Here is a 27,663-nt window from a genome sequence, read left to right as displayed (position 1 = left end):
GTTGTACTTTCAATTCCTGTTAACAGCTCCTCATTGCATCACATTTGAGTTTACAAATATTCAATTCCAAGTAAACTTGTTGAAACTTGACCTTCAGCGAGACCATACAGCTGTGTTGCAGTGGACCTTGAAGGCTGGAGGGACAGGTTGTCAAGATCTTCCTTTATCTGGGCTCTGGGACTTAATACCATCTGTACTTCACATGCAGAGTTGGTCTACAAGAAGACCAAACAGAGTATATTTCTAAAGTTCAGTCTCTCAGGCTGCAAGTTGTAATCAATCATGTGCAAGTTCACTAAGGGAGATCTGTAATCAGTGATCTGCCTGCTTTCGTAGGTGTTCGGCTGCTAGTCTGTCCTCTACAACACTTCCACTTTACCACACTGCTGACATCAAAGCTCTAGTACAATCATCTTCTTGACCAACTTCTTCGAGCCAGTCAGCTCCCGTTCAGCGTACTTTATATCTCAGCTCTCTTGTGTTATTCTGCCTTTCTGACTCTCATTCACTCAGCCCACCTACTTCCCATCTCTCACTTCATGCTGGTCACTCAGAGCTCCATCCAAGCCTCCACCTTCACCACCACCTGCGTCTAGACTCATTCCGGTCAGTGTTGAGGTTTTGTTCTTGTATGATGGGTTCATATTTGGGACCTGAATTACCTGCTGAAGGGGGATTCTGGGATTCAAATAAAAGCTCTGGATATTTTGAGTAACTTTCCAGCACTATTGCTGGCTTGGAGCCAACAGTACTACTCTGGAGTTCATGTGAGTAATGACGAGTAACACCGGCAACTGGCTCAAAACCAGGTATAGTGACAGCATTGACCTCTGTTATCTCAAGAGCAGAGTGAGATATTTCCCTTCTGGCAGACACCCAGCACATTCCTCTGCAATCACACAGCTAACCATGCAGGTCGAGTCTTTATACAGTCACTGTTTGGCAGAGGTAAGTGAACAGTATTGAAACTATATGATAATGTTTTTTGTTGTTTTGTTTTGTTTTAATTTGGCCCTCTTCCGAGATAATAAACACAAACTATTCAGTTAGAAAAAAAGTACATTCATCTTGTCTGCAGAAAAAGCTGACACCATCTTTCAGGCGTTAGTTCAAAAATTTTGACTTCCTTTTAGTGAGGAATGGCAGTTCTGCAGATATGGGATGAAAGTGTTTCATCATATGCAAAATAAAAAATGAGTTACAAGAGGGCCTGAAAAAGTTACAACAGAAAACAAAGTTCAAAGGAATTTTACAAAAATGCACAAAAAATGGTCAAACTCTGGAGCTGCATATGCTTAACCACAACAAGTCCACTCAGAAATGCCATCCATTTATTATCCTCCACTTAATGTTGTCAGGGTTGCAGGCGGGGTGGGGTGGGGTGGTTGGAGCCTATCCCAGAAATGCTTCACTACAAATGAAATTACACAATTTAAACGTGATCATATTTTGTTTTGCAAAGTGTGTAAGTGTATAAAGCTTTTTAAAAAAACAAGCAAGTCTGTGAAATGGTTGCATTAGTTGCATAAAACAGTCATAATTTAGATATTTCAGGTTTATCATCTTTTTAGTTGCAGTCCAGGAATTATAAAGGGGACTTCTTTGTAAACTTTTATTTACAGATTTCTTCCCACACAACCACCTCTGTGGTTTACAGAGAAAGGGCAGAAAAATAATACATTTCCAGTGAGCGGGAGTTCTGATGCCAGAAAACGACCAGAGGCTTCAAGCTGATATGAAGGAAACAGGAAGTCCAAAGCAAGAGTGGGCTCAGTACTAGAGAGGTGTACCTAATACAATGGCCAGTGAGTGTCCTACATAATGCTGATCTTGATCTCTAATTTGTACAAATTACAGAAGAAAGAAACTTTTTACTTTTTAAGCATATCTGTGTTTTTACACATGCTTACATCCAATCTGCTGTCTTGATCTACTGTGAGCGATGCTGTAACACATCACCGCTCATGAATCAATCTCTTTCACAGCTCAGAGATAAAAGCAAAGCAGTTTAATGACTTGGAACCTTTTTTTCTTTCAGTTGATGCTCATAGTTTGAAGTGAAACCAGGTTTAATGCCAAACATATTGATATTTAGATTCGGCCTCTCCTTTTGTTTTGTTTGTTTTTGTTCTCTTTTTGCTGACTGTGTCTTAAGTGGTGGTAAACTGGTGAGTTGTTAGTTATAATAAAGTGAAAAGATGTAATTTTTTTTAACAAACGCCAGATTTATTATTTATTTTGAGGAACTTTTCAGCATTAAAAATAAACATGGTACATAAACATGCTGTATCCACAAAAGTTCACTTCTTTAATTGTTTACAAACCCTTTAATAATAGATAAATTACACATTAACCTATAACCACTGCTCACATTTATCACACACATCACGTCTGCATGTGCACTGAATAAGAGCACTGCTGTCTGACACAAAACTCAAAAAACATACTTTAAAAAAAAAAAAATGCTTATTAATCAGAAATTCAATCAGAAGACAGGCTGAATGATAAGATTTCCAACGCCCGTCCCTGATTGTCTCCGGAAAAAAATGACTGAGAACTTGGATAATAAATATTTTACATCTGATATTAAATCTGTTTACAACTTGCTGTCAGTTGTAGTTGTCACTGTCTACTTTGCATTTATATTTTGTGATGAGAACCCGAGCTGTGCTGCTCCTTCTTGATCGACACATGTTGTACCAGTGCTAAACATGCAAAGTGGATCATGATGATTCTGGCACTGCGGCTGGTGATGTGGTTGTTTGAGGGCTGATGGTCGTATTTTTCATCTGATTCCTGCAAAGACAACGTATCACAGAGATGAGACCTTGAAGCTCCAGTGGTAGTGAAGAGATCAAGTCATGCATTTTTACCCTGAGCTTTAAACTGCTGCTCTACAACCATCAGTAAAACCATCAGTGTTGTGTTACCATACAAGAGAAACTCTAACCCACACAATTTCCTTAGGGTTTAATAAAGTATGCTGATTCTGATTTTTAATCACTGATGTGCAGAGCCTCGCACTGATGCTCCAAAGTGAGTTGATGTTCCTGTTTTAACTTCACTGACTTCCTCTATAACATTTAACTCACATTAAGTTGAACACCAGTGAATGAAAGAAAAAAAACATCTGTGTGACTTACAGTTTTTCTAGCAGCATTATGGTGAATTTAGACTCAGGATCGAGACACCGTTCACTCCCATCCTTCAGTGTGACTCTGTAACATGTAAAGAAAGCTTTGATTTAAAACCACTTTATAAACAATCCTTATTAATGACTGAGCTCTTATTAATAATGTGCTCCTGTCACTGTGGGCACTTACATGACTTCTCTCCTGTTGCAGTATGGACGAGGCTCATCCACCTTAACTTCAGTGATGGGACCTCTTACAGACTTACTGGTCTTCAAACACCGGCACCTTGGAATAACTGGAAAAGGTAGAAAGTGATAATTAAGGTTAAACTGCTGCAGTTTCATATTTTACTTAAACATAAATATATCTAAATTGATTTGTTAGCATAACTTAGCTTCTCTCAAACTGCACAAATACAACAAAGTTTTCCATAATCTGATGAAACACACTTACCATGTGAAGTGCAAAGGGCCATGCAGGCCAGGAGAACGATGCACTGGATGGCAACACTTGTCTTCATCTTAAAGCTTTTAAATTATTGAGTGGAGGATCTACTGAAGGCTCAGTCTTCAACTGATTTGTTCTTCTCAGATATGAAGGATCTCTGCTGCTGTGCGTCTCCTTCACTTCTCGAGCTGCCTGAGTGTGCAGGGCTGTGAGGTTCATCATCTCTGAACCTCCTTATATACACTCACAGGTACGTGGACCCCGGCCAAGGATGTCTTCCTAAGAAGTGGCTGCAATAAAAAATTGTTTTTTTGATTTGCGTTCTCCCACACTGTAAATCCTGCTGTCGCAATTCTTTGGCATTTCAACTTTCTACATTCACCTAATTATAAGGACTTTGTCTGTGACTTCTTTATGTTGAGACATGCCTGCCTTCAGGTGTCGCTTGTATTCGCTGAAACTGACGTCAGACTTCTCTTTTCATGTTTGAACTAACTCCAGTCACTAATGTGTGAGTCTTGAGAATAAATGAACTTCTATGTTGCTGAGCTACTTCCAGAGAAGTGAAATCTCTCTCAACGATCAGTCTAATATCAACAGTTTGGACAGCAGAAGCGCTGATGCCTAATCTTTTACTCTTTCTGTTGCACTCTCCTCAAAGTTTACTTACAGTTCTCCTTACGATAAACAGCATTTGTCTTTTCCTGAGATTTACAGTAAATAAAAAGAAAGGGAATGTTAGAGCATAACATGTCCTCCTTAGAACTCTACTAAAAAGGCATTTTTTTCATCCATTCTTTGGAGATGTACTTGTGTATCTTTGCATAAACACAGTAAATCTGCACTGTGTTTCTATCCTTTTGAAATCAGCATGTTTATAAGCAGAGTGCGCACTTTCATCATTGTAAGGATGTGATGTACTGAGTCCCCAGAGGAATATGCCTTATCTAAATATTATTTCTTTCTAAACATATTGACATAATATTTTCTTGGGGGTGTGGGGGCTCCAATCCAATGGTGAGCAATGAATTTTTCCAATGGGCCACATAAGAAACTGGGCCTTTTGTGAAGTCTGGCATTCTTCCTGGTCAGATTTGGACATCCATAGGTTGTAAAACCTGCCAGTGTATCCCATTGCAGGTTAAGCCTTAGCTAAGCATGGAGTTACCTTCAAGAACAAATCACTTCCTACTGTAGTCCCTATCACTGACTGGCACTACTGCCAGTTCCTTCATAGTCTTTTGTTATTCCTCGTACAAAGACGAGTAACTGGGCTGTGATGCAGACATCCAGAGCAAAGGCATCATTGTCTGATTTGTTTCCCGCTGAATCTCCAGAGCTCATTCTCAAATCCTGCTTTTGTCAGGGCACATTAGCACAGGAGAGTCCACCAAACACACTTTGATGACCTTTTTGCAGTTTTATGGAAAATCACAAAGTTGACTGCTCCATCCCTCCGTCTTTATATGGACTCTGCTCTAATGCAGATGCCTTTGTTGAATCGCATGGCCTCAGAATGGTACAGTCTGATCATTAACACATATTCGGTGACCCTCTTTAACACCTGAATTGTGGGATCCAAATAAAGATTCTGGTGAAAATACTGCTGGCTTTCAGTTAGAATATAGTTTTCACAGATATCTTGCATCACAGCTGGCTTTCAGTCAGCAGTACTCTGGAACTGCTATTGTGGCTCAGATAAAACTAAGAATTGGATCAACACCAAGTGTTGCAACTGTAATCTCTTTCTTGCTTTCTTACTAGTGAAAAGTGAGCTTTGTCATGACTGTCACCCCCACACTGCATTCCTCTTTAGTAATCCAAGTAAACCATAAAGATTGTCTGTGATTTGCAACGATAAAGGTTTTTCCGGTAACCGGCATACTTGAAGTGCAGAGGGTTATAACTAATGTCAACCTAAAGACACATTATCTTTAACTCATACTTTGCTGTGCTGTGTTTCCTCTGGTTCTCTGGTCTTACCACTCTATCTCAGGCTGAAACAATAATAATGTTTTAGTTTGTGCTATGTTGATGAAGCATAATGCTACTGGTGAACATTCTCAGTTAGATCATTGATATAATTTATGATATTTTCAGATATTTTATAATTGAACAAACTTGTCCAGAAAGTCATTGTTTGGATGACAGTTAAGCTAAAAATATCTTCCCTGTGACTGATCCAAACAAGCCCCAACCTTCAGAGTGGTGATCCCTTTTTGCCTTGTATATTTTTCTTTTTCTACTCTCCTTTTGTTAGTATCAAGCCTAAAATCCTTGTAGGAACATAAAGAAGATTTCCAGGGATTATTTTCCCATACCAGATTTTTCACGTGGGTCAGTCATATTGCACCACACTTAATTCCAGCACTTAGACACAAAGGCAGCTACATTGGAAATAGTCCATCTCTGTCTGCCTGTGCTATGTCTACACATTTATGTGATGAACATCAATTTGGCTCACTTGCATTTGTTAACAAGTGCTTTTATATCAAAGCCCTTCAATCCAAAAAAAATACTGTTTTTTTCTTTCTTTGGAGCTGTAATCCTGTCATTTTTACAGGCTGAAATTTCCTAGGAATAATCATGAACGCATATGTGCATGAAAGAGAGAGAGAGTGTAAGACAAAGTGAAGCATGTTTGGACTCTGAAGCATCATGTGATCAAGCTGTACAAAGTCACGTTCATCTTTAGGTTGGACTATAAGCTTTGGTTTGGTTGTTTTTTTGTCTTGTGTGTGTGTGTGTGTGTGTGTGTGTGTGTGTGTACAGTAAAAGAGAAAAAACTGCAGCAGCCATTTGTTGTCTTTGAGTGCCTACTAGTGTCGTTTAAACTTGCCTGCAATAAATATGTTTGAGCAGACTGTGCATGATAAAACATAATGGTAAATGGCCTGCATTTGTATAGCGCTTTTCTAGTCCCTAAGGACCCCAAAGCGCTTCACACTACATTCAGTCATTCACCCATTCACACACACACTGGCGGGCGATGGCAAGCTACATTGTAGCCACAGCTGCCCTGGGGCGCACTGACAGAGGCAAGGCTGCCGGACACTGGCGCCACCGGGCCCTCTGACCAGTGTAATAGTTGTCTTTTGACAGCTGTGGTTTCTCTAGATGCTCTGTACCACAGTGTTGGTAGTTTCTGGCTGCTCCATGATGCTGTCTTTAGACGCCGTCTTCTTTGTTTTCACAGATTTCCCACTTGTAATTCATCCACCAACTATACACTCTATTGAACAGTTACCAGTGAACCAGTGAAGACAAAAATCCACCCATTTTATTTTAAAAATAAGTGGATGCAAACATCTGCAGACTTTCTAACAGTGTATGCATCATCACTCTCCCTTTTGTGTAGATGCTTAATGCGTTGCCTTGCCTTGCCATTAAAATGTAAAGTTTATTCTTGATATAATACGCTGACTCTGAAGGAAGGCCCTAAAAAGGAAGTGAAAGTTGAAACCTCTGGTAGATTCCAAGGAAGAGGAGGTGAGATTAGGACAGAAGGAATTTCATACGGGAAAGCACATGTTTAACCAGTATCCATCTAATTGAGTGTAGCATTAACAACACACACTTTACATTTCTGAAATCTCCAGCAGCTTAAGAAGTGAAGAATAAACTTATGATCATGACTGTCATTCATTCTCAACATTCACCATACAGTGGGGCAAAAAAGTATTTAGTCAGCCACCGATTGTGCAAGTTCCCCCACTTAAAATGATGACAGAGGTCAGTAATTTGCACCAGAGGTACACTTCAACTGTGAGAGACAGAATGTGAAAAAAAAATCCATGAATTCACATGGTAGGATTTGTAAAGAATTTATTCGTAAATCAGGGTGGAAAATAAGTATTTGGTCACCTCAAACATGGAAAATCTCTGGCTCTCACAGACCTGTAACGTCCTCTGTAAGACGCTTTTCTGTCCCCCACTCGTTACCTGTATGAATGGCACCTGTTTGAACTCATCATCTGCATAAAAGACACCTGTCCACAGCCTCAAACAGTCAGACTCCAAACTCTGCCATGGCCAAGACCAAAGAGCTTTCGAAGGACACCAGGAAAAGTATTGTAGACCTGCACCAGACTGGGAAGAGTGAATCTACAATAGGCAAGCAGCTTGGTGTGAAAAAATCAACTGTGGGAGCAATCATCAGAAAATGGAAGACATACAAGACCACTGATAATCTCCCTCCATCTGGGGCTCCACGCAAGATCTCATCCCGTGGGGTCAAAATGATCATGAGAACGGTGAGCAAAGATCCCAGAACCACACGGGGGGACCTGGTGAATGACCTGCAGAGAGCTGGGACCAAAGTAACAAAGGTCACCATCAGTAACACACTACAACGGCAGGGAATCAAATCCCGCAGTGCCAGACGTGTTCTGCTGCTGAAGCCAGTGCATGTCCAGGCCCGTCTGAAGTTTGCCAGAGAGCACATGGATGACACAGCAGAGGATTGGGAGAATGTCATGTGGTCAGATGAAACCAAAGTAGAACTTTTTGGTATAAACTCAACTCGTCGTGTTTGGAGGAAGAAGAATACTGAGTTGCATCCCAAGAACACCATACCTACTGTGAAGCATGGGGGTGGAAACATCATGCTATGGGGCTGTTTTTCTGCCAAGGGGACAGGACGACTGATCCGTGTTAAGGACAGAATGAATGGGGCAATGTATCGTGAGATTTTGAGCCAAAACCTCCTTCCATCAGTGAGAACTTTGAAGATGAAACAAGGCTGGGTCTTCCAACATGACAATGATCCAAAACACACCGCCCGGGAGACAAAGGAGTGGCTCCGTAAGAAGCATTTGAAAGTCCTGGAGTGGCCTAGCCAGTCTCCAGACCTCAACCCCATAGAAAATCTGTGGTGGGAGTTGAAAGTCCGTGTTGCTCGGCGACAGCCCCAAAACATCACTGCTCTCGAGAAGATCTGCATGGAGGAATGGGCCAAAATACCAGCTACTGTGTGTGCAAACCTGGTAAAGACCTATAGTAAACGTTTGACCTCTGTTATTGCCAACAAAGGTTATGTTACAAAGTATTGAGTTGTATTTTTGTTATTGACCAAATACTTATTTTCCACCCTGATTTATGAATAAATTCTTTACAAATCCTACCATGTGGATTCATGGATTTTTTTTCACATTCTGTCTCTCACAGTTGAAGTGTACCTCTGGTGCAAATTACTGACCTCTGTCATCATTTTAGGTGGGGGAACTTGCACGATCGGTGGCTGACTAAATACTTTTTTGCCCCACTGTATGCTCACATTGGTTACTGCTATAATTTTGAGACACTCACATAGCATAGTCCAGACCTTCCCAAAGTGTGGGGCCCGCCCCCTGGAGGGGGGGGGGGGGGGGCGCAGAGCCATTGCACGGGGGCCACGGTATGAAAAGGAAAAAACAAAACAAAAAAAACCCAAAGCTTGGACACTGCTAGAACGGGGCGCCTCCACAAACACAAATCAGGAGATGAAGCATTGCTGAGCCAAAGACTAGAAAATATGGTGAAGCATATCTTCCCTTTGGCTTCACCTGCACAAGTGCGAGGTAGGTCTCCCCTGTAGAATTGGTTTCCCTTCGTCGGGAGCATGGGCTGGGTTCTTCAAATCACGGACAAACAGTATCCCACATTCTTTTATTTTTAGTTCACAAACACTTGTTGTAATGACTAACTACTCCTGACATTTTGGAGATGTTAGCTCTTTATACAGTAAAGTTACAGCAGGATACATCAGGCTGATCCTGCCACAATTTGCTGCCCTGTACAAATCACGGACAAACAGTATCCAACAGTTGTTTATGTTTTTGAATCCATTTTGCAGAGGGATTGAAAAATGTATTGATAGCAATGTTGAATATATTACACAGGAAAAAAAACAACTACACGTAAAATAATCACATCGTGACGCCTCTGCCTTTCTAAATAGAAGGACAGTAACTGCGTGTGTGTATGTAAGTGTGTAAAACCTGAAGATTGTAAGATTAACACTCTCTAATTTCTACCACTACCATGCTTACTCTGTTACGTCGAACGTTAAAACTTCATGGCAAGTTGGGAGACATGAAATCACCTATTTGTGTGACAAATAAAAAAATCAACATGTTTATGATTTGTGCAAATAACTGTATACATTCTGTTTATTATCACACAGACAAGTTTTACAAGCCTATTAATCACAGTAGAGTTCATTGCGTTGGTGGATTAAAGGCTTCATTGTTCTCATTGTGCATCAGCAGAGTGTTTTTTCTCTGTCATTAAAAAACTACAGGTGAAAAAAAAAGATTATATATCATAATCAACATCATATTAAGATGGTCGCAACTATGTTTTCGGTATCATTTCAAAATGAACAGAATTTTATGTGCATGGATAAGAAGACAAACTTTGAAATGCCCGTAAAGGTTAACATACGTCACGGGGTGTGTTCCAGAAAATGAAAGTAAAACATAAGAAAGGACAAAGAGTTTTTTTGTCTCTGTAGGACATCTGTTGGTTTGTAGCGGTAATGTCAGCTTTTGAAGTTTTTATTTAGTAAGAATGTTTTTTTTCCTGTTGTATAAAATGATTTTAAGTTGAACACCTGCGCTGAAGCAGTATCTTGGTCAGACTTGTTATGGATCATTTTCACTTTCTTTGCCTCTGTCATGACCTCTATCATGTGCTGTAACATTAATAAAAACTTCACCAAAGATAAAGTGCAAAGTGTAGCTTTTCATACAGGTCAAATAAATAATCTTATGCTATACTGACAAAATATTAAAGAAACATTTTTTAATTCAACACTCAAACACTTCATGCTTTTTGTTTCCACTGATGTGTGTTTGGATTAGAGTTGGATCATTTTTGTTCTCAACAAATCACCGAGAGTAAGTCAGTAAAGATTTCCAACTTAAATATTTCAAGCTCAGGAGTGTTCCCTTAATAGTTCTGATCTATAAATACACCTTTACAGGAAATGTCCCAGTTAGAGCTGATCACACTGGGTGTGTTCATAATGAAAAACACCCTTTGTTGGTATGGTGAAGTGCAAATGCAAATCAAAGGTGAGAGCACTTTTCACTGTGGAGCTAGTTTGAAAGACATTGAAAGCTTCTCCAGATCAGGATTTGAAGCAAAATGGATGAATGTCTGCACCCAGTGTTCTTTGAAGCTGAGGAGCTCACAGACAGTGAGAAGGAGAAGATCAGGAGATACTTTCAGAAAAAAAGACATTCTGGGGGAGGTGACTGTGGGATGATAGAAAAGGTCGGAGATAAAACCTACCGGATCTGTTTTAAGGAAAAAGAAGGTAAGAAGCCCTGCTGGGTTCAAATGCATTACAAGTAGATTAGAGCCCAAATTTACAGTTTAGATATGTGCATTCCCATAACAGCTGAACTTTGTTTTTCTGATATACTTTAGATCAAGAGCATGTTTTGAGAAGAAACACACACACCATCAATTTTAATGGTCGAGATTTAAATATAACATTGAGTGAATCTAGTCCTAGCCATGGATCTGCAAATCTCCCACAGGTGCGGTTACACTTATTACTGCTTTTACTTTCATAATAATAATGACAGGTGTTTGACAAACCCCAACCATAAAAAAAAAACAACAACACTGGTTTTCTTTTGCAATACTACATTTGCATAGGGGCTGCCAAGTGAGTAGGGTACTAACAGTGCGCCACACATTCAGTTTGCTTATTTGTCAAGAGGACAACAAAATACAATGACCAAAATAATTGTAGAGAACTAAATGTGTAAGTCTTGGTTACTGTTTTACCTCATATTAACCTAATACTTATATGCAACAGTTGTAACATTTACACTGCATTTATTCAGTGTGTGTGTGTGTGTGAGTGTACTCTTATTTGGGAGGCAACAGAAGTCAAGCATTGCTTTCCTATGCAGTCAAAAATGTCATAATTTTAAATTCACTTTATAAGCAGTTATTTTTTCTAACTCTGAGCTCAGTAACCTTCTGCTGTTTGAATAATGGCAAAACATACAAAACAAACCAAAGCAAACAAAGTCACCGTCTGACCAGCCAAACCAGTTTTGAACACCTGCGTTTTGAATGCTCTATGAGTTACTCAGGCATGAGGCACTTTAATTAGATATGCATGCCTATTGTTACTTAAAATGGTTTATCCACTGATCCATACATCTATTCTCTTCAGCTTAACCGTATCAGTGCTGTTGGGGGTGGGGGCTGGAGTTGTACTGTTTCTATTTGTCTAAAATTATTTTTCTTTTGTAGACAGCTAAAGGTCTTCAGAAGACTTTCTCCTTGGATATTTTCCTGCTTTATTACCTGAGAGACAACCTCAAAGCATTCAAAATTCTGAAAAAGCAGCTATCTTCAGTCGGCTGCACGGTGGAGTTTAATTTTGAGGAGGAGAAGGCTGTAGTTAGAGAGGACACGAGGAAAGGGCCAGGAGGATGCTCTGCAGAGAAAGTGGAGCAACAGCTGGCTTGGGTCTTCACCAGTCTCATCGACACCTACCTCTGCTATCATGTGGTCAAACCAAAACAAGTGAAAATGGTACTGCAGGACTCGGCCTTTAAGACAGATGATATCAAAGTTTACACAGAGAGTGGCTATGCTGTGGTTGTGGGAGAGGTTGATGTTGTGAAGGAGAAGATTGCAATTCTGAAAAAAAGCCTACCCACCATAAAAGAGCTGCCACTTGTAGAGAAATTGTTCAAGCTCGTAGAAGAAGAGTTCAATCGAGAAATGTTCGCTAACTATCCAGATGTTAAAGTCGTCAGAGGTAGTGCCACAATCACTTTGGAGGGCCCTGACAAAGAGGTGCAGTCAGGAGCTGCAAAACTAGATGAACTGATTAAGAACATAAAGGAAAAAAGAGTCAAGTTCCCCACAGCTCTGCTAATCTTCATCAAAACCAGTGGAGCCATCTCCAAATACCAAGCTCGTTTCCAGCAGAGCCTCAGAAACCCTGTTTTCTTTGAGGTGGGTTCAGATGTGGTTCTGTTCAGTTTGTCCTCTGATGCTCTGAATGAGGCCGAGGCAGCAGTGATGAGAGACCTTAAATCGGATATTATAGAGCTGCAGGGAGCTGCAGCAGTACCTCCAGATTTAGACAGAGTGAAGGAAATCCTGATGAAAGCGAAGAAAGAAGCAAACATTAGTGAGCTCAGAGTGGATGTGAGCTTCATTCCAGGAGCCAGAGGAACTGCAATGACCAAAGTACGACTGGTGGGCTACAGTGAGGATGTTAACAAGCTCAATGAGGTCCTTCATGGTTTCCAAAAGAATGAAGTTGATATTCAAGAAGTGGTAAACTTGTCACATCCTGAACTGGTTGACTGCTTTGATAAAGTATTAGGCCTGATCGGTATGAAGCAATCTAATGTGACCTTGGAAGCCTCACATGTTCCACATCCCTGTGTGCTGGTGAAGGGTCCTCGTTCTCTGGTTCAGAAAGTTCGAACAGACTTAGCCACGAGTCTAGCGCAGCTGTCAACTGATACAGTGGTGTTAAATGAACTGGCGGTGCAGTGGTACTTTCAGGGAGATGGCAGACAAAACACAGAACTGGTGGAGAGATCCTGTCAGGTCCTCATCAGAGAAAAACAACATCTTCAAAGTACTGGAACTACATCAAATTTGTACTAAAGATCACAATACAGCAACAACATGAGACAAATATTAAACGTAATCTGCTCTTCTTCCTCTCAGCGCCCACGAGTGACCTTGCTGACATCACCATAACTCTGAAAGGCAGAGTTAAACTACAAGTGGTGTTTGGTGACATCACTAATGAGACTACAGATGCTGTGGTGAACACAACAGACTTCAAAGACTTTCAGACAGGTAAAGTACTGTCATGAGTAAACAAAAGTTACTCATTGCTGAACACCATCCAAGCACGATAAATTAGACAAGACCCATTGTGTATTAAAGAGGATATTGTAGGAGCACTGACTGGCCTTTACAGTCCATTTGCATTACAACAATTTCAGTGATGGTTATTATTATTATTATTATTATTATTTATGTACAGATGGAGTGTGCAAAGACATCTTAAGAAAGGCTGGGCCTCAGGTTGAGGCTGCACTAATAAACAGTGAGAAGAATGATTCTCAGAAATATTTCCAAATTTATATTTACATCGTAAATCATTTCTAACAATTCGTATCATCTCATGTGTCTTTATCGCATCCATGCAGGAAAAGTGAACAGTGGAGAGATTTTGGAAACACCGCCTGGCATGTTCCCTTGTAAAGCCATTTTACACGTGTGTGGAGAAAAAGATACAGTTGCCATCGAGCAGCTGCTTCGTCGCATCATTCAACTTTGTGAGTCTTCTGATTACAAGTCTTTGGCTGTTCCTGCCATCTGTGCTGGTGAGTAGTGTGGGAGTCATTAAAGATGCATAAAACAACAAAGTTAGTTATGGAGTTTTGTTTGAATGGTTGTCCAGGATCTGGTGGATTGGACCCCGATTCTGTGGCACATGCCATCCTCCAAGGGGTTAAGACTGCTGCCTCGTCCCATCCTCTCCAGCGTCTCACCAACATTCGCCTTGTACTCAACAAGCTCACTGTGTTCCTGGCATTTAAAAAGAAAGCAATGCAGATGTTTCCCTTTGCTGTGATCAACTCAGGTAATGCAAAGTCAACTTTTCTTTGATAATACCACTGTCCTTTGATTTTATTTAAAGCTTACTTACTGTTGTTTTAACCACTTTACAGTGTCAGCTTATGCCCTGCAATGCTTTAATATTCAAGTAATGAACGACCCAAGGATCTCTCATATCAGCTCTACTGCCCAGCAGTCTGCTTTCTTGATTGTAGGTCTGTGCAGAAAAAATGTTGATGATGCCATTGCAATGCTCGGGAGAATGTATCAACCCCTGCAGTCAACACAAACCAAGCAGGAGGAGAAAAGTTATTCTTGGGACTGTTTTTTAATGTAGGCTTCTCTGGGTTGTTGGACAGTGTCATGTAATTATTTTCTTATTATATTGTTTATTATTATATTATTATATTGTACTTTATTAATGAAGGTTTGCAAAGCAAGGCCACTTTTGACTCATAAACTAAGTGCTCAGCCAGACTGAAAAACAGGAAGTTAGTGTAGAGCTATACAAGCATATTAATAAATACAGGAAGCCAGACAGAAAAGAGGAACTTTGCCATATAAGGAATTTTGTATCGAAACTGTGTGTTATGATGATTTCTGATATGAGGTTCAGTTGTGGTGGTGATCGCAGGGTGTGCACAGGTCAAGTGCCACTATGACCCTCCAGAAAATAACGAGGACAGGGGATGATCGTTCAGCTCTTTAATGGCAGATTTAGCGTGGGTGTGGGTATGTGTGTGGTTCTACAAACAGAATGGAAAATAGAACACAAATTACAATCAAATTATAGACAACAATAATCACCATATAACATATTACAGCCACATACTTGTCTTATAGGCCCTAATACTAAGCTGGCGGCTTTTACTTATAGTCTGAACCATATTTGACAACAAAGAAAATAAACATCTTCCCATCACTTAACTCTTGTGCCCCACTCACTTATGATGCCAACTAAAGAAGGCAAATACACATAACAAATCACCAACTCAAACTGAACTCAGTTTGGCCTAGGCGAACTTAGCTTAGCTTAGCTTAGCGATAACTTAGCTTATAGAAAATGTACAAACAGAGGACGTCCAGTGCAAGAAAACATACAGGCTATCCTTCTTACACAAGAAATATCCTGTAACTCACCAGTCTTATGGACGCACACTCTCATTGAACCCACATAAACTGCTCCCGAGCATAACTTGTGATTCACACTGCCTTCATGAACACCATTTTCCATCCCAGTCAAACATTACTCACAAAACGGCCGCGCCCTCTAGTGGCGAGGCAGAAAACTGCATCACAGTCCTGCCTTCAGAACACTGTGTGACGTGTAAAGTACCAAAATAATACCTATATGAGAAACAGTTTATGATTCTAATGTTAGAGATCCTGCAACTGGCATTTGGGCTGTGCAGGGGTCTCTCTCTTCCGGAAGATGATTGAATAAAAAGAAATATAAATGTTTTAACACACTATGAGTCGGTTTTCTCTGTTCTATCATGGGGACAAAAGAATCGGGGTTTAATAACAGGTAATCCTTTATTTTTCTTTCTCTTTTGTTCTTTAATATGTGGTCAGAATGATTTACGTATGTTCAGTTACAATATGTACTGTTATATTGTTCAGATTTGTGCACAGCTCTACCAAAAGGGTGTTTCTTATGTTTATTCTAAATAAGTGACTGTAGAGTATTTTTCTTTTGCACAATGTTGTAGAATTACAAACAGCCTACACAGTAAAAATGTGAAACATACATATTCAGTGTCTTGTACTCACTTACTTCCCTAACTACAGGAATGTCTAACTTTTCTGTAGATTTTACTGTACTTGGCTGTACAAAAAGTGTATAGTGCTGTCTTGAGCTTTTTCAGGTAGTGTCACCGAATTCTGACCTTTTTTGCATTGGAAAACACAGAGAGAATACTGTGAACTGTCATAATGAAAACATGACAAAGCCATTTGACTATCTTGTTCATAAAGATGGTGTCAAGACTTCTCACTTTGATAACACCGACAGTTTCATTGACATGAATACTTGCTTTTGAGGAATGGATTATTGATTTTGAGCAAGTGACCTGCTTTTGCAGCTTATCCACTAGGTTTTGCAGTTTGCACCAAACGTTTTGAGAAATACACTAACTGCTGTGCAAATGTTAATAGTGATGTGAGAAAAGCACCAAAGCAACTGAGAAAAACTGTAAACAAGGAAATGCACCGCAAAATACAGTTACAACCTCAAAATGTGGGTGAAAGCACTGCACAATATTCATGGTATAGCTTTAAAATGCTGACATTGTCAGAGCTTCTGTTTCTGATCTGAATAACATAAGACATCAAGCAAGAGGGATGAAAAGCTGAGTGATTTTGATATTCATGGAGCTCAGATGTAGTGTGTTTCATTAGGCTGTGAGGACTGTGGATGGATAGATAGATAGATAGATAGATAGATAGATAGATAGATAGATAGATAGATAGATAGATAGATAGATAGATAGATAGATAGATAGATAGATAGATAGATAGATAGATAGATAGATAGATAGATAAAATCAATAAGCTCCTCATTAGACAAACACAAATCATCACAATAGTCAGGCGTCATTATTAACATCACGTTTTGATGTTCAGTGTTTTCAGCATAATTTGAAAAAGAAAAGACACATACTTGCACAACAAGAAAAACTGTAAAATACCCTTTAAGGTTAACATTAGGTGTGTCTACTTGTAAATGAAAGGAGGAGGAACTTTACTGAAAGTAGACGATGAAAAAGGGTTTCAGTGCGCATTTTCACACAGAGCAGTGACACAAAAGGGAGTTAACTGTATCCAAGTGTCTCCTTTTAGTTTAGAATATTAGGGAAAATGGATAAATACACACATCCCCTGTTTTTTGAAGTCAAAGGTCTCTCTGGCAATGATATTCAGGATATCTGGAGATACTTTCAGAGAGGAGAAGACTCTGGAGGTGGTGAGTGTGGAATTCCTGCAGAGGTTGAAGGCAACACCTATAAAATCTGTTTCAAGGACAAAGAAGGTATTTTTTTTATTTATGTAAACAAGAATATGTGTAAACAGTTTAAACTCATGCTAATACCTCTGTGACCATGTCCATATTCACAGGCCTGCATATAATCGTGTTGAATGATGTTCACCATCTTAACTGAATATTAGAAGAGCTAAAAAAGCTAAAGAACAATATGCTGCCCTAAGTTACTTGCGATTCTTTGTTTCTTTCATTCTTGCAGTTACATTTTTAAATGTGAGATTTTGTCCGTGACATGTGGTGACTGAATTTAGCTGTTTTGACAGTTCAGGAGCGGGTTTTGCTGAGAAAGTTTCATGCCATCTCTATTTCTGGTGGAAAACAGTATTTAACAGTGAGCCAAGCAAGTTTACCTCCACAGACCCTCAATCAGTCAGCGACCAGTCAGTCACAGGTAAGTTTTCTTTTTCCTTTTTCCTAAGGAAACCTTGCACTATGTACTGTCAGGTAATCTGACCTGACCAGTTTGGGTGGATTCCTGAAAGGTGCAGGCATTCAAAAAAGGCACCCAAAGCAAAATCCAAACATGCGCCATGTCTGATTAATAGAAATGCAGTTTTATCCAACACTAAGATAATGAATCAGCTGGGAAACATATACTCTGATTACATCTCTGAGTTTATTTATGATCAGTTTAGTTACATTTTATTAGGTTCCCTTGAATCTTTGTCCTCTGTGCTCCTCTCGGTGTGTCTCTGTTTATGTGTTCATGTGTTCTCCCCAGCCCATCTTGTCCTCTGTATGTGCTCCTTAGTTATGTCCACATCTCGTCTCCCATTCTCACTGCCCTGTTCCCTTGTTAAGTCAGAGTGTCCTAGTCTGCCTTTTTCCCATTTTATTTTGACATGGTCTTTGTGCAGTGTGTTTAGTTTTGCTTCCTGGTGTCATGTTTGTTTGTATCAGTTTTGTTCCCCGTGTGTTTCCACTTCCCCTGGAAACCTCCTGTCTATATATATTGTGTTTTCCCTCAACCTTTATTGTCGTGTCTGTTTTTTCCACCATGGCTCTTCTGTGTTCCTTCCCAAGTTTACGAGGTTTAACCAGGCTTTTCTTGCATACTTTAGTTGTGACAAATTATTTGAGTTATTTTTGCCTTCCTATCAGAGACTATTGCGCAGGAAATTTTCTGTAGATCAGCAATATTTGTACTAATTGTACTTAGTACAGTTAGTATCCACATATGTTGACTTGTTGATTTGTAAAAATGGAAATAAATAACAAAAATAAAATAAAACTGCCAAAAAAACAACAAAAAACCTGTCATCTGCTACTGACCAAACTGCTTTTAATCATTGGCCTAAACTTTCACAATTAGTGATACTGCAGACTCTATTTGACCAGAACCAAAGCATTTTAGAAAGTGGAAGCCTTCTATAAACTAAGATAACTTACATTCACCTATAACTTGGATAGACATTTGAAAAAGAACAACCAATTTGGTCAATAACACTCAGTCCATGTAAGCTTATCTCTTATGTTTTTTATTTTTATTTTTTATTATCTCTTATGTTTAATGTTTATGTATTTTTTAAATGTAGAATTCTTATTGGTTTTCAAGCATAACGTGATAAATGTGCTTTTTTTTGGTTCTTTCTCAGGCACCAACAAAAGTGATCACAAAACATCTCGAGAGGACATTTAACGTAGATATTTTCCTCCTGTATTATCTAAGAGATAAACCCAAGGCATTAAAAATTCTCCAGAAGCAGCTCTCTTATATCGGCTGCACGGTGGAATTAAAATTTGATGATGAAAATGTTGTAGTTAGAGGTGACAGTCAGAGTCAGCCAGGATGCCCTGCAGAGAAACAGGAGCTACAGCTGGATCAGATTTTCAGCCGTTTCAATGAGAACTATCTCTGCTATCATGTATTTGAGCCAAAAAAGATCAAGATGCTGCTGCAAGACTCCTCCCTCAAGATAGATGACATCAAAGTGTACAATGAGAATGGCTATGCTGTGGTTGTGGGAGAGGTCCATGCTGTGAAGGAGAAGATTGCAGATCTGGAAAACATTCAATACACCAAAAAAGAGCTGCCAATTGTGGAGAAGCAGTACAGGCGTATAGAAGAAGAGTTCAATCGAGAAATGTTCGCTAACTATCCAGATGTTAAAGTCGTCAGAGGTAGTGCCACAATCACTTTGGAGGGCCCTGACACAGATGTGCAGTCAGGAGCTGCAAAACTAGATGAACTGATTAAGAACATAAAGGAAAAAAGAGTCAAGTTCCCCACAGCTCTGCTAACCTTCATCAAAACCAGTGGAGCCATCTCCAAATACCAAGCTCGTTTCCAGCAGAGCCTCAGAAACCCTGTTTTCTTTGAGGTGGGTTCAGATCTGGTTCTGTCCAGTTTGTCCTCTGATGCTCTGAATGAGGCTGAGGCAGCAGTGATGAGAGAGCTCAAAGTGGCCACTGTAAAACTGCAGGGGGCTGCAGCAGTACCTCCAGATTTAGACAGAGTGAAGGAAATCCTGATGAAAGCGAAGAAAGAAGCAAACATTAGTGAGCTCAGAGTGGATGTGAGCTTCATGCCAGGAGTTACTGGAACTGCAATAACTAAAGTACGACTGGTGGGCTACAGTGAGGATGTTAACAAGCTCAGTGAGGTCCTTCATGGTTTCCAAAAGAATGAAGTTGATATTCAAGAAGTGGTAAACTTGTCACATCCTGAACTGGTTGACTGCTTCGATAAATTGTTAGACCTGATTGGCATGAAGCAATCTAATGTGACCTTGGAAGCCTCACATGTTCCACATCCCTGTGTGCTCGTGAAGGGTCCTCGTTCTCTGGTTCAGAAAGTTCAGACAGACTTAGCCACGAGTCTAGCGCAGCTGTCAACTGATACGGTGGTGTTAAATGGACCGGGGGTGCAATTGTACTTCCAGGAAGAAGGCAGACAAAACAAAGAGCTGTTAGAGAGATCCTGTCAGGTCATCATCAGGGAACAACAAGAAGTCTATTCTCAAAGTACCAGAAGTGTGTCTGATCTTTACCCAGAGCCACTATACATTAACGTCATCAGCTCCAACCCAGACAGACTGGAAAGCAACACTGCCAGAAGTACACCAAACACAACAGCTGTTAACAAAACAAACCTGGAGATCAAGCTTAGCACTTTGGAAGATGAACAGGTTAAACAAATATATTCTAAACAATTTCACAATTTCTATTCAAGCAGCATGTGTCCCACATGTTAGTATTATTTCACATAATTTCTACAGGTGAATGTGGTGGTGGCCCCCATGGTATCCAAAAAGCTTACTTCCACTAAAGTTGGTAAATGTCTACTGAAAAAAGCAGGAAATCCATTGCAGAAGGTCTTTCATCTGATAGCTCGGAAGTGGACCCTTTCTGCTGGTAATGTTATGGTGGTTGATGCACCTCCGGCTCTGAGCTGCTCTAAGATCTTCTTCATTGAGTGTCTGCCATGGGATGGAGTTGATGGCCTCAGCATGCAGGTAAAGTAAAAACACAGTAAATTCATAAACATGTAAGAAAAACACAGTCATAAACCAGTAAATGGAAATGGTAAATCTCCTTACCCCTGAGACTAACGCATAGACAAGTTTTTCCTGTTTTCTCCTTTGCAGACACTTGCTATTGGGCTAAAAAGGTGTTTGGAACTCTGTGTAGAGGAAGGCTGGTGTTCAATTGCCTTTCCAATCATTGGACCCGGGGTAGTTCTGAAATATCCCCAGAAAGAAGCCATTCAAGTGCTGACCGACAGCATTGACCAGTTTGGATTATCTGGGTCATGTGAATCCCTTCACAACATCTATATTGTCATTAAACCAGACTATCAAGACTCTGAGGAGGTGACAGAGTTTGATCTTTTTCGATAGCTGTATACAGCAACCCTTTTTTTAAATTTTTATTTTCCACTATCAGTTACTGCAGTAGCAGGTCATAGTATTACTATATTACATTGTATTAAATACATATTACTCCCTGCTGAGAGTGATAGTAATATGGGTAGGAATGAAGGTGTTAGACAGTACCACCCGAGCTACTGGAGTAAAAATGAATGCAATTACAGTACATAAGCATGTTTCTGCTAAGGCTGTATCTCTGTTAAAAGGGAGCATCTCCCTTCTGCCATCTCCGAGCTCTTTCTCACGTATGATCATCTGTTTATTGTGTTTTTCTTGTAAATATTGCAACATAAAGCACAGATGATAATGATCACAACACAGAGGATATGTCATTTAACATTAGTTAGAACCAGAGAATCTCAGGACTTGTTACCAAAGTAAGGGCAAGTTTGTGTTTGTTCTTAGTTTTAAGTACTGTGCATTGTTTGTAGAAACATTTCTGGAAAGGTGGTGCTTAAACCAAACATGTATCTACAGTGCTACCATGAGGTCTACAGACAGCTGAGCTTGAAGATCAAGCAGAGCGGTCAAGGTAAAACCAGAGCTGGTTGAACTGTTTTGATTCAGACAAAAATCTACCTTTGAAATGTTGTGTTTTTAACAAATATTTAACTGTTTCCACGGTTCAACAAGTGACATGGAGGTTGATATCAGAAATGTGAATCTTGTTGTCGTGTTCGTCTTTTCAGCCACCTTCAAGTCCCTCAAGAGTGACCTAACTGGCATAACTGTGAAAGTCCGAGGTGGGGTTGAACTAGAAGTGGTTTTTGGTGACATTGTTAATGAGACTACAGATGTTGTGGTGAACTCAACTGACTTCACAAATTTTCAAGGTGAGAGCTTTTGAATCTAATCAACTGTTGGGTTTCAATCATGTTTCCTGGGAAAATGCACTTTAGCCTTATGCTGGTAAACCATCTAATATCCATGTCCTTGGTGGCCTAGCTAGGGTGAAAAATAGAGATAAGTTTTTGGGTTCTGTTGGCTCTCCCCTTTTGATAGAATTTCAAAATGTATTTAAAATAAGAAAGCCTTTTACAGATAATACCAACTTTAATGCCAAAACAAGTGAGGCTTAATTTCAGATTTATCACTTTCCAGTTTGTAAATGCATTTAGCACATGGCTAAAATAAAACCAACTCTAAACCTAATACATTTCCATTGACCTGTAGGATGTTTAGGGCAAATTAGGTTTTATACATACTTTGAAAAAAAAATCCCCTCTAGCCCTGGTTGGTGGTCTTTATCCTTCATGCTTGGCTCCTTTACCAGAGGCCTGAGAGCTTGAGGGTCCTATGTAGCAACTTTGCTGCTCCTAGGACTGCGCTCTTCTGGACAGAGATCTCGGATGTTGTTCCTTGGATCTGCTGGAGCCACTCGCCTAGCTTGGGGGCCACTGCACCAAGTGCTCTGTTTACCACTGGGACCACTGTTAAGTGTACCCTCCACATCTTCTTTATTTCTTGGAACTTCTTCAGCTTTTCGTGTTCCTTCTTCCTGATGTTGTGTTGCTACGTGGTGGAAGATGGCCATCTTCCACTGCTTGTCCACCACCACTATGTCCAGTTGGTTTGCCATTTCCAGTTTGTCCATCTGTATCTGGAAGTCCCACAGGATCTTAGCACAGTCTTTCTCAACCCCCTATGGGTAGTCTTCCATTTTGACCTCATTTTGTCTCAGGGGCATTTTTGCACAGCCTGCACCTGGGGTTTTGCCTGATGTGGTAGACCCCAGCCTCTATCGATCTTATACTAATTCCTGTACTTATTCCTTAGCCTGGATTCCTTATTACTTATGTACTTGTCCCTGTGCTGCCATGATTAGTGCCTCTGTGCTATATTTTAGTCAAGCTTTATCTAGCCATTGGTAGGAATTCTGGATGTCAGCTGGTGCTACATACCGTGCAGGGGCTTGTCCTTCCATGATGCCTCCTTTTCTTGCTCCTCATTCTTGGGTTTCTACTGCTTGAGGTATTCACTGAGCACACAGTCAGTTGGGGCCATCTTCCTGATGTACTCATGGAAGTTTCTTGTCTCATCCTGGACCATGGTTCGGACAACAACTAGTCCCTTGCCTTCTCCCTCCTGCCTTCCTTCCTTCCAGAGGCTTCTATGTCCTCCATAGGCCAGCTTATTATCCCAGCAGGGAAGGGTGTAGGTTTTGATAATCGGGATCTTGTTCTTGCCATTTAGCTGATTCCTCAGGACTTGCTTTTCTCTGCGGGTACTTGGCAGTTGCAGCGTTCCTATCGGCCTCTTTGTGGTTCCCATTTGCCTGTGGGATTCCCAAGTACTTGTAGCTGTCCTCTATGTCTGCAATGTTTACTTCTGGTAGTGCGATCCCCTCCGTTCTGACTTCCTTTCTTCTCTTCATTACCAGCCGACTACTTTTCTCCAGTCCGAATGACATTCTGATGTCATTGCTGTATATCCTGGTGGTGTGGATCAGTGAATCGATGTCCCATTTAGTGAACCTTGATATCATCCATGTAGAGAAGGTGGCAGAAGATTGCTCCATTCCACAGTTGGTACCAGACAAAAGTTTGGACACACCTACTCATTTAATGGTTTATCTTTATCTTTATGACTATTTATACTGTAGATTCTCACCGAAGGCATCAAAACTATGAATGAATACATGGGATTATGCAGTAAAAACATGGTGAAATAACTCAAAACATGTTTTATAATTTAGATTCTTCAAAATAGCCACCCCTTGCTTTGATTACTGCTTTGCACACTCTTGGCATTCTGTCGATGGGCTTCATGAGGTAGTCCCCTAAGATGGTTTTTAATCAGTCTTAAAGGAGTTCCCAGAGATGCTGAGAGCTTGATGACTCTTTCCCCCCCTCACTCTGCAGTCCATCTGATCCCAAACCAACTTGATTGGGTTTATGTCAGGTGACTGTGGAGGCCAGGCCATCTGCAGCAGCACTCCATCATTTTCCTTCTTGGTCAGATATCACTTACACAGCCTGGAGGTGTGTAACCGATGGCATGGCATGTCGCTGCAGGGTGCTGTGGTAGCCATGCTGGTTCAGTGTGCCTTCAGTTTTTAAATAAATCCCTAACAGTGTCACCATCAAAGCACCCCCACAGCGTTACACCTCCTTCTCCACGCTTCATGGTAGGAACCATGCATGTAGAGACCATCATTTCACCTTTTCTGAGTCACACAAAGACACAGCAGGTGGAACCAAAGATCTCAAATTTGGACTCATCAGACAAAAGCACAGATTTCCTTTGGTCTAATGTCCATTCCTTGTGTTTCTTGCTTTGCAGCGCTGTCAACAAAGCAAAGAGTAGCTACTTTGAGGAATCTAAAATATAAGATATGATTTTTATGAGTTATTTCATCAATGTTTTCTTTGCTACATAATTCCACATATCTTGCTTCATATATTTGATATCTTCAGTATGTATCTAATGTAGAAAGTAGTAAAAAAAAAATGTAAAAGTTATTATTATTGATCTACAGGTGGTGTATGCCAAGAAATCTTAACTATGGCTGGACCTCAGGTTGAGGCTGAACTCAGAAATGGTGAGAAGAATGGCTGAAGATACACATTTAAAATTGCAATATATTTCTGGCACACAGTTTGCAGTATCTTAATCATGTTTTTGTTGTGTCCGTGTAGCAAAAGTAAAGAAGGGAGATATTTTAACAACCTCACCTGGAGGGTTCCCATGTAAAGCTATTTTACATGTGTGTGGAGAAAAAAATGTGAGTCTCATTGAGAAACAGCTGCTTTCTATCATTCAAACTTGTGAGTCTTCTGGATACAGGTCTGTGGCCATTCCTGCCATCTGTGCTGGTGAGTAGTGGGCAAGACATTAAAGATGCATAAGTGAACAGAAAACATATAAATATTTTATTTGAATGGCTGTCCAGGATCTGGTGGTTTGGACCCCAACCACGTTGCATATGCCATCCTCCAAGGGGTTAAGACTGGTGCAACTTTCCGTCCTCTCCAGGGTCTCACCAACATTCGCCTTGTCCTCAACAAGTTCAGTGTTTTCCTGGCATTTAAAAAGCGAGCAATGCAGATGTTTCCATCTGCTGTTATCAACACAGGTAACAGCTGTTCCTCTTCCTCATGAGGCACCTTTTTCATTTTTGAGCTATTTGTGACTGATTATAAATCATCTGTTTTACAGTTGTTGCACAAGCCACCCCAGTTATGAACATAGACCCAAGCATCCTTTCTACCAGCTCCAGAGTTCAACATTACACCTTCATGATTGTCGGACTATGCAGAAAAAATGTTGACAATGCCATTGCAAATCTCAAAAGTCTGTATCAGGCTGAGTGCACTACGCAAATCTTCAGGCAGGATGAACTTGCAGGCCTCACTCAAGATGATGTGAACCACTTAAAGCAGTTGACTGAGGTCCTGGGTGTGTATGTATTGGAAGACCATTTTAATCCAGGCTGCTGGACTGTGAGTGGGCTGAAAGATGGAGTCCATCAGGTGATGCAAGTGATTAGAAAATCTGCTACGTAAATATTTAGTCAAGCAAAATACTGAAAATCCACTTTTTTTCTTACATATCTGTGAGACAGAAGAGGTGTGTAATAAAATACAGATAGATATTAGGTTTTGGTAAAAGAAACAAAACAAAACAAAAACACACCCATACGTTTGTTTATAGTGATCTGAGTTTCTTGAATACCTCAAGTAGCTTAGCACCAACAGAAATGTGTGAAATGCACTCTGTTCTGCTGAGCACAGAAAAAAATAACCAGCCACAACATTTATTTGTAAGTTTGTGATTACAGCAAATGTAAATGCCAAGGTTTTTGAATTTGTGAGCATGTCTGCAAATCAAAGCAAGAATAAACATCCTTCCTGGGATATTAACACTCCTGCATGAATTTACTTTCTGTTTTTTTTTTTTTTGACAAATTCACAGCTGCTATGTTATTGTTAACAGTATTGATGCAATTTCTAGTCTCAGTATGACATCTAGTGGATGGTCTGCTAACACAGCAACATTACTGCAGTATTGTTGCACAACTTATTTATTGCTTCAGTTTAGCCTTCTTTTTTCTTTTTGTGTTGTTTGAAATCTCAATGCATGAATTGAAATGTTCAGATCCTAACTTATGTCTGCTTTACAACCGATAGAGTTACAGCTGTTAAATGTGTAAAAACAACATCATCAAAAAACATAAATACCCATGAGGGCTTGTGTGGAAAAGTGGCCTCACATTGCTGTTACAGAAGACGACTTTGCAACTTTTTAAAGTTGTAAAGTTGTTTTTAAAGTCTGTCATTGCCATATTTAACAGGTACTTCGTGTAGTAATAGCAATAATAATCATTTAAATAGATAAATAGATAGCAGAATAGATAATCAGCAGACTTCAGATCTCTTTTAAAAACATTATATATGACTGTGACTTCATATATAATGAAGTCACATATATGACTTCATATATGACTTCATATATGAAGTCACATATATGAAGTCATATATGTGACTTCATATATGACTTCACAGTCATATATGAAGACTGTGACTTCAAAGAGAGGAGCATATTTTTTCTCCTCTGATTTAATGATGGTTTGGAGAATCACATGTTTTAAGTGTTTCTTAAAGTGTATGTATTTCAGAGAGCTAAAGAAGCCTCTTGTACAAGAGGTACTTCTTCATGAACCAAAAAGAAGTCCAGCTGCCTTCTTTACAAACACTCAAACCTGCCTTGAGAATTTTTCACAGGCATACTGATACAAGTACAACATTTATTCATGACTATTTGGTAAGTAAGACCACGCCCCTTCAAAATCAGAGTTTCTATTGTCATGTCAGTGTTTGAAATGAAGTATTTAATATCTGTCTGGTAATTTCCTCAACAGTAGATTTCTCCACAAGCACATTTTACTCAGCAACATAGACCGTGGGGACGAGGAAAGTAGGACCCAAAACGCAGGACTCTGCGATGCCACAGTGCACTTTATTTACAGTGAAATAGACACGCTAGCCGACTACCAAGAACACACGTCTCACACAGACTATACCAGTCAGGAGTAATAATCCCACGTCGACTGTCGCCGCGAGTCCCGGTTAAATACCTCTGTCTACATCGGTACTCCCGATGACGACAGTCGCCAGGTCACGCCTTTCCCACGGTGCGCACTTCCGTAAACAGCCCCGAGGACCAGGGGGAGAGAGAGAGAAGCAGACACACGCACACACACTCTACATACAAACGTGGACAGAACAGTAGACGACACAGACCCCAAATAATAATAATAATAATAATAATAATAATAATAATAATAATAATAACCACTGCTCACGGACCCCGAGTCCTCCAGAGCCGGGTCCGTGACAGACAGACAAGTTAAAAACAGTACCCGCTCCAGCATTGCTCGTAATAAAGATACTTCTACTCTAGCAAGTTCCCTAAATGTTACCATCCCAGCAGGACAAACAAGGAAATTCACCATATGAAACACAGTGACCTATTTTCATATCTAGGTGTGTCTGTGATTATGACATTCCAATGGAGGTTACAGGGACTTACAGGAAAGCGAAACAGAAAAAAAAACCCTGGGAGATTA

The 27,663-nt window shown here is 40.1% G+C and overlaps 3 protein-coding genes across 4 annotated transcripts; 2 read left to right on the top strand and 1 right to left on the bottom strand.

Annotated features, from left to right (window-relative positions):
* Positions 1 to 2,204: 2,204 nt before the first annotated feature.
* LOC113018913 (interleukin-8-like) lies at positions 2,205 to 3,792 on the bottom strand. Its single transcript, XM_026162334.2, has 4 exons — positions 3,588 to 3,792; positions 3,324 to 3,429; positions 3,144 to 3,218; positions 2,205 to 2,796 (listed from the first exon to the last, which is right to left on the bottom strand). The coding sequence occupies exons 1-4, from the start codon at positions 3,652 to 3,654 to the stop codon at positions 2,724 to 2,726; spliced, it is 321 nt and encodes a 106-aa protein (XP_026018119.1). The 5' UTR covers positions 3,655 to 3,792; the 3' UTR covers positions 2,205 to 2,723.
* Positions 3,793 to 10,599: 6,807 nt separating this feature from the next.
* On the top strand, positions 10,600 to 15,652 carry LOC113018905 (protein mono-ADP-ribosyltransferase PARP14-like). Of its 2 annotated transcripts, XM_080291253.1 has the most exons (8): positions 10,601 to 10,881; positions 10,995 to 11,107; positions 11,838 to 13,188; positions 13,281 to 13,415; positions 13,606 to 13,668; positions 13,772 to 13,948; positions 14,026 to 14,208; positions 14,297 to 15,652. In XM_080291253.1, exons 1-8 carry the CDS (start codon positions 10,710 to 10,712, stop codon positions 14,518 to 14,520), a joined length of 2,418 nt encoding a protein of 805 aa, XP_080147379.1. In that variant the 5' UTR covers positions 10,601 to 10,709; the 3' UTR covers positions 14,521 to 15,652. The 2 variants fall into 2 exon arrangements, with proteins under 2 accessions (XP_080147383.1, XP_080147379.1); XM_080291257.1 differs by lacking the exon at positions 13,606 to 13,668 and having other exon boundaries at positions 10,600 to 10,881.
* Positions 15,653 to 16,884: 1,232 nt separating this feature from the next.
* Positions 16,885 to 25,962, top strand: LOC113018916 (uncharacterized). The gene is made up of 11 exons (XM_080291243.1): positions 16,885 to 17,214; positions 17,490 to 17,617; positions 18,822 to 20,354; positions 20,445 to 20,681; positions 20,814 to 21,038; positions 21,573 to 21,627; positions 21,785 to 21,928; positions 24,574 to 24,636; positions 24,734 to 24,910; positions 24,988 to 25,170; positions 25,254 to 25,962. Exons 1-11 carry the CDS (start codon positions 17,043 to 17,045, stop codon positions 25,598 to 25,600), a joined length of 3,264 nt encoding a protein of 1,087 aa, XP_080147369.1. The 5' UTR covers positions 16,885 to 17,042; the 3' UTR covers positions 25,601 to 25,962.
* Positions 25,963 to 27,663: the final 1,701 nt, after the last annotated feature.

The sequence above is a fragment of the Astatotilapia calliptera genome, chromosome 3, assembly GCF_964374335.1.
Source record: "Astatotilapia calliptera chromosome 3, fAstCal68.1, whole genome shotgun sequence".
In the NCBI taxonomy this organism is placed as follows: Eukaryota; Metazoa; Chordata; class Actinopteri; order Cichliformes; family Cichlidae; genus Astatotilapia; species Astatotilapia calliptera.
The sequence above is the reverse complement of the archived record's forward strand: the minus strand, read 5'-3'. Positions and strand labels throughout refer to the sequence as shown.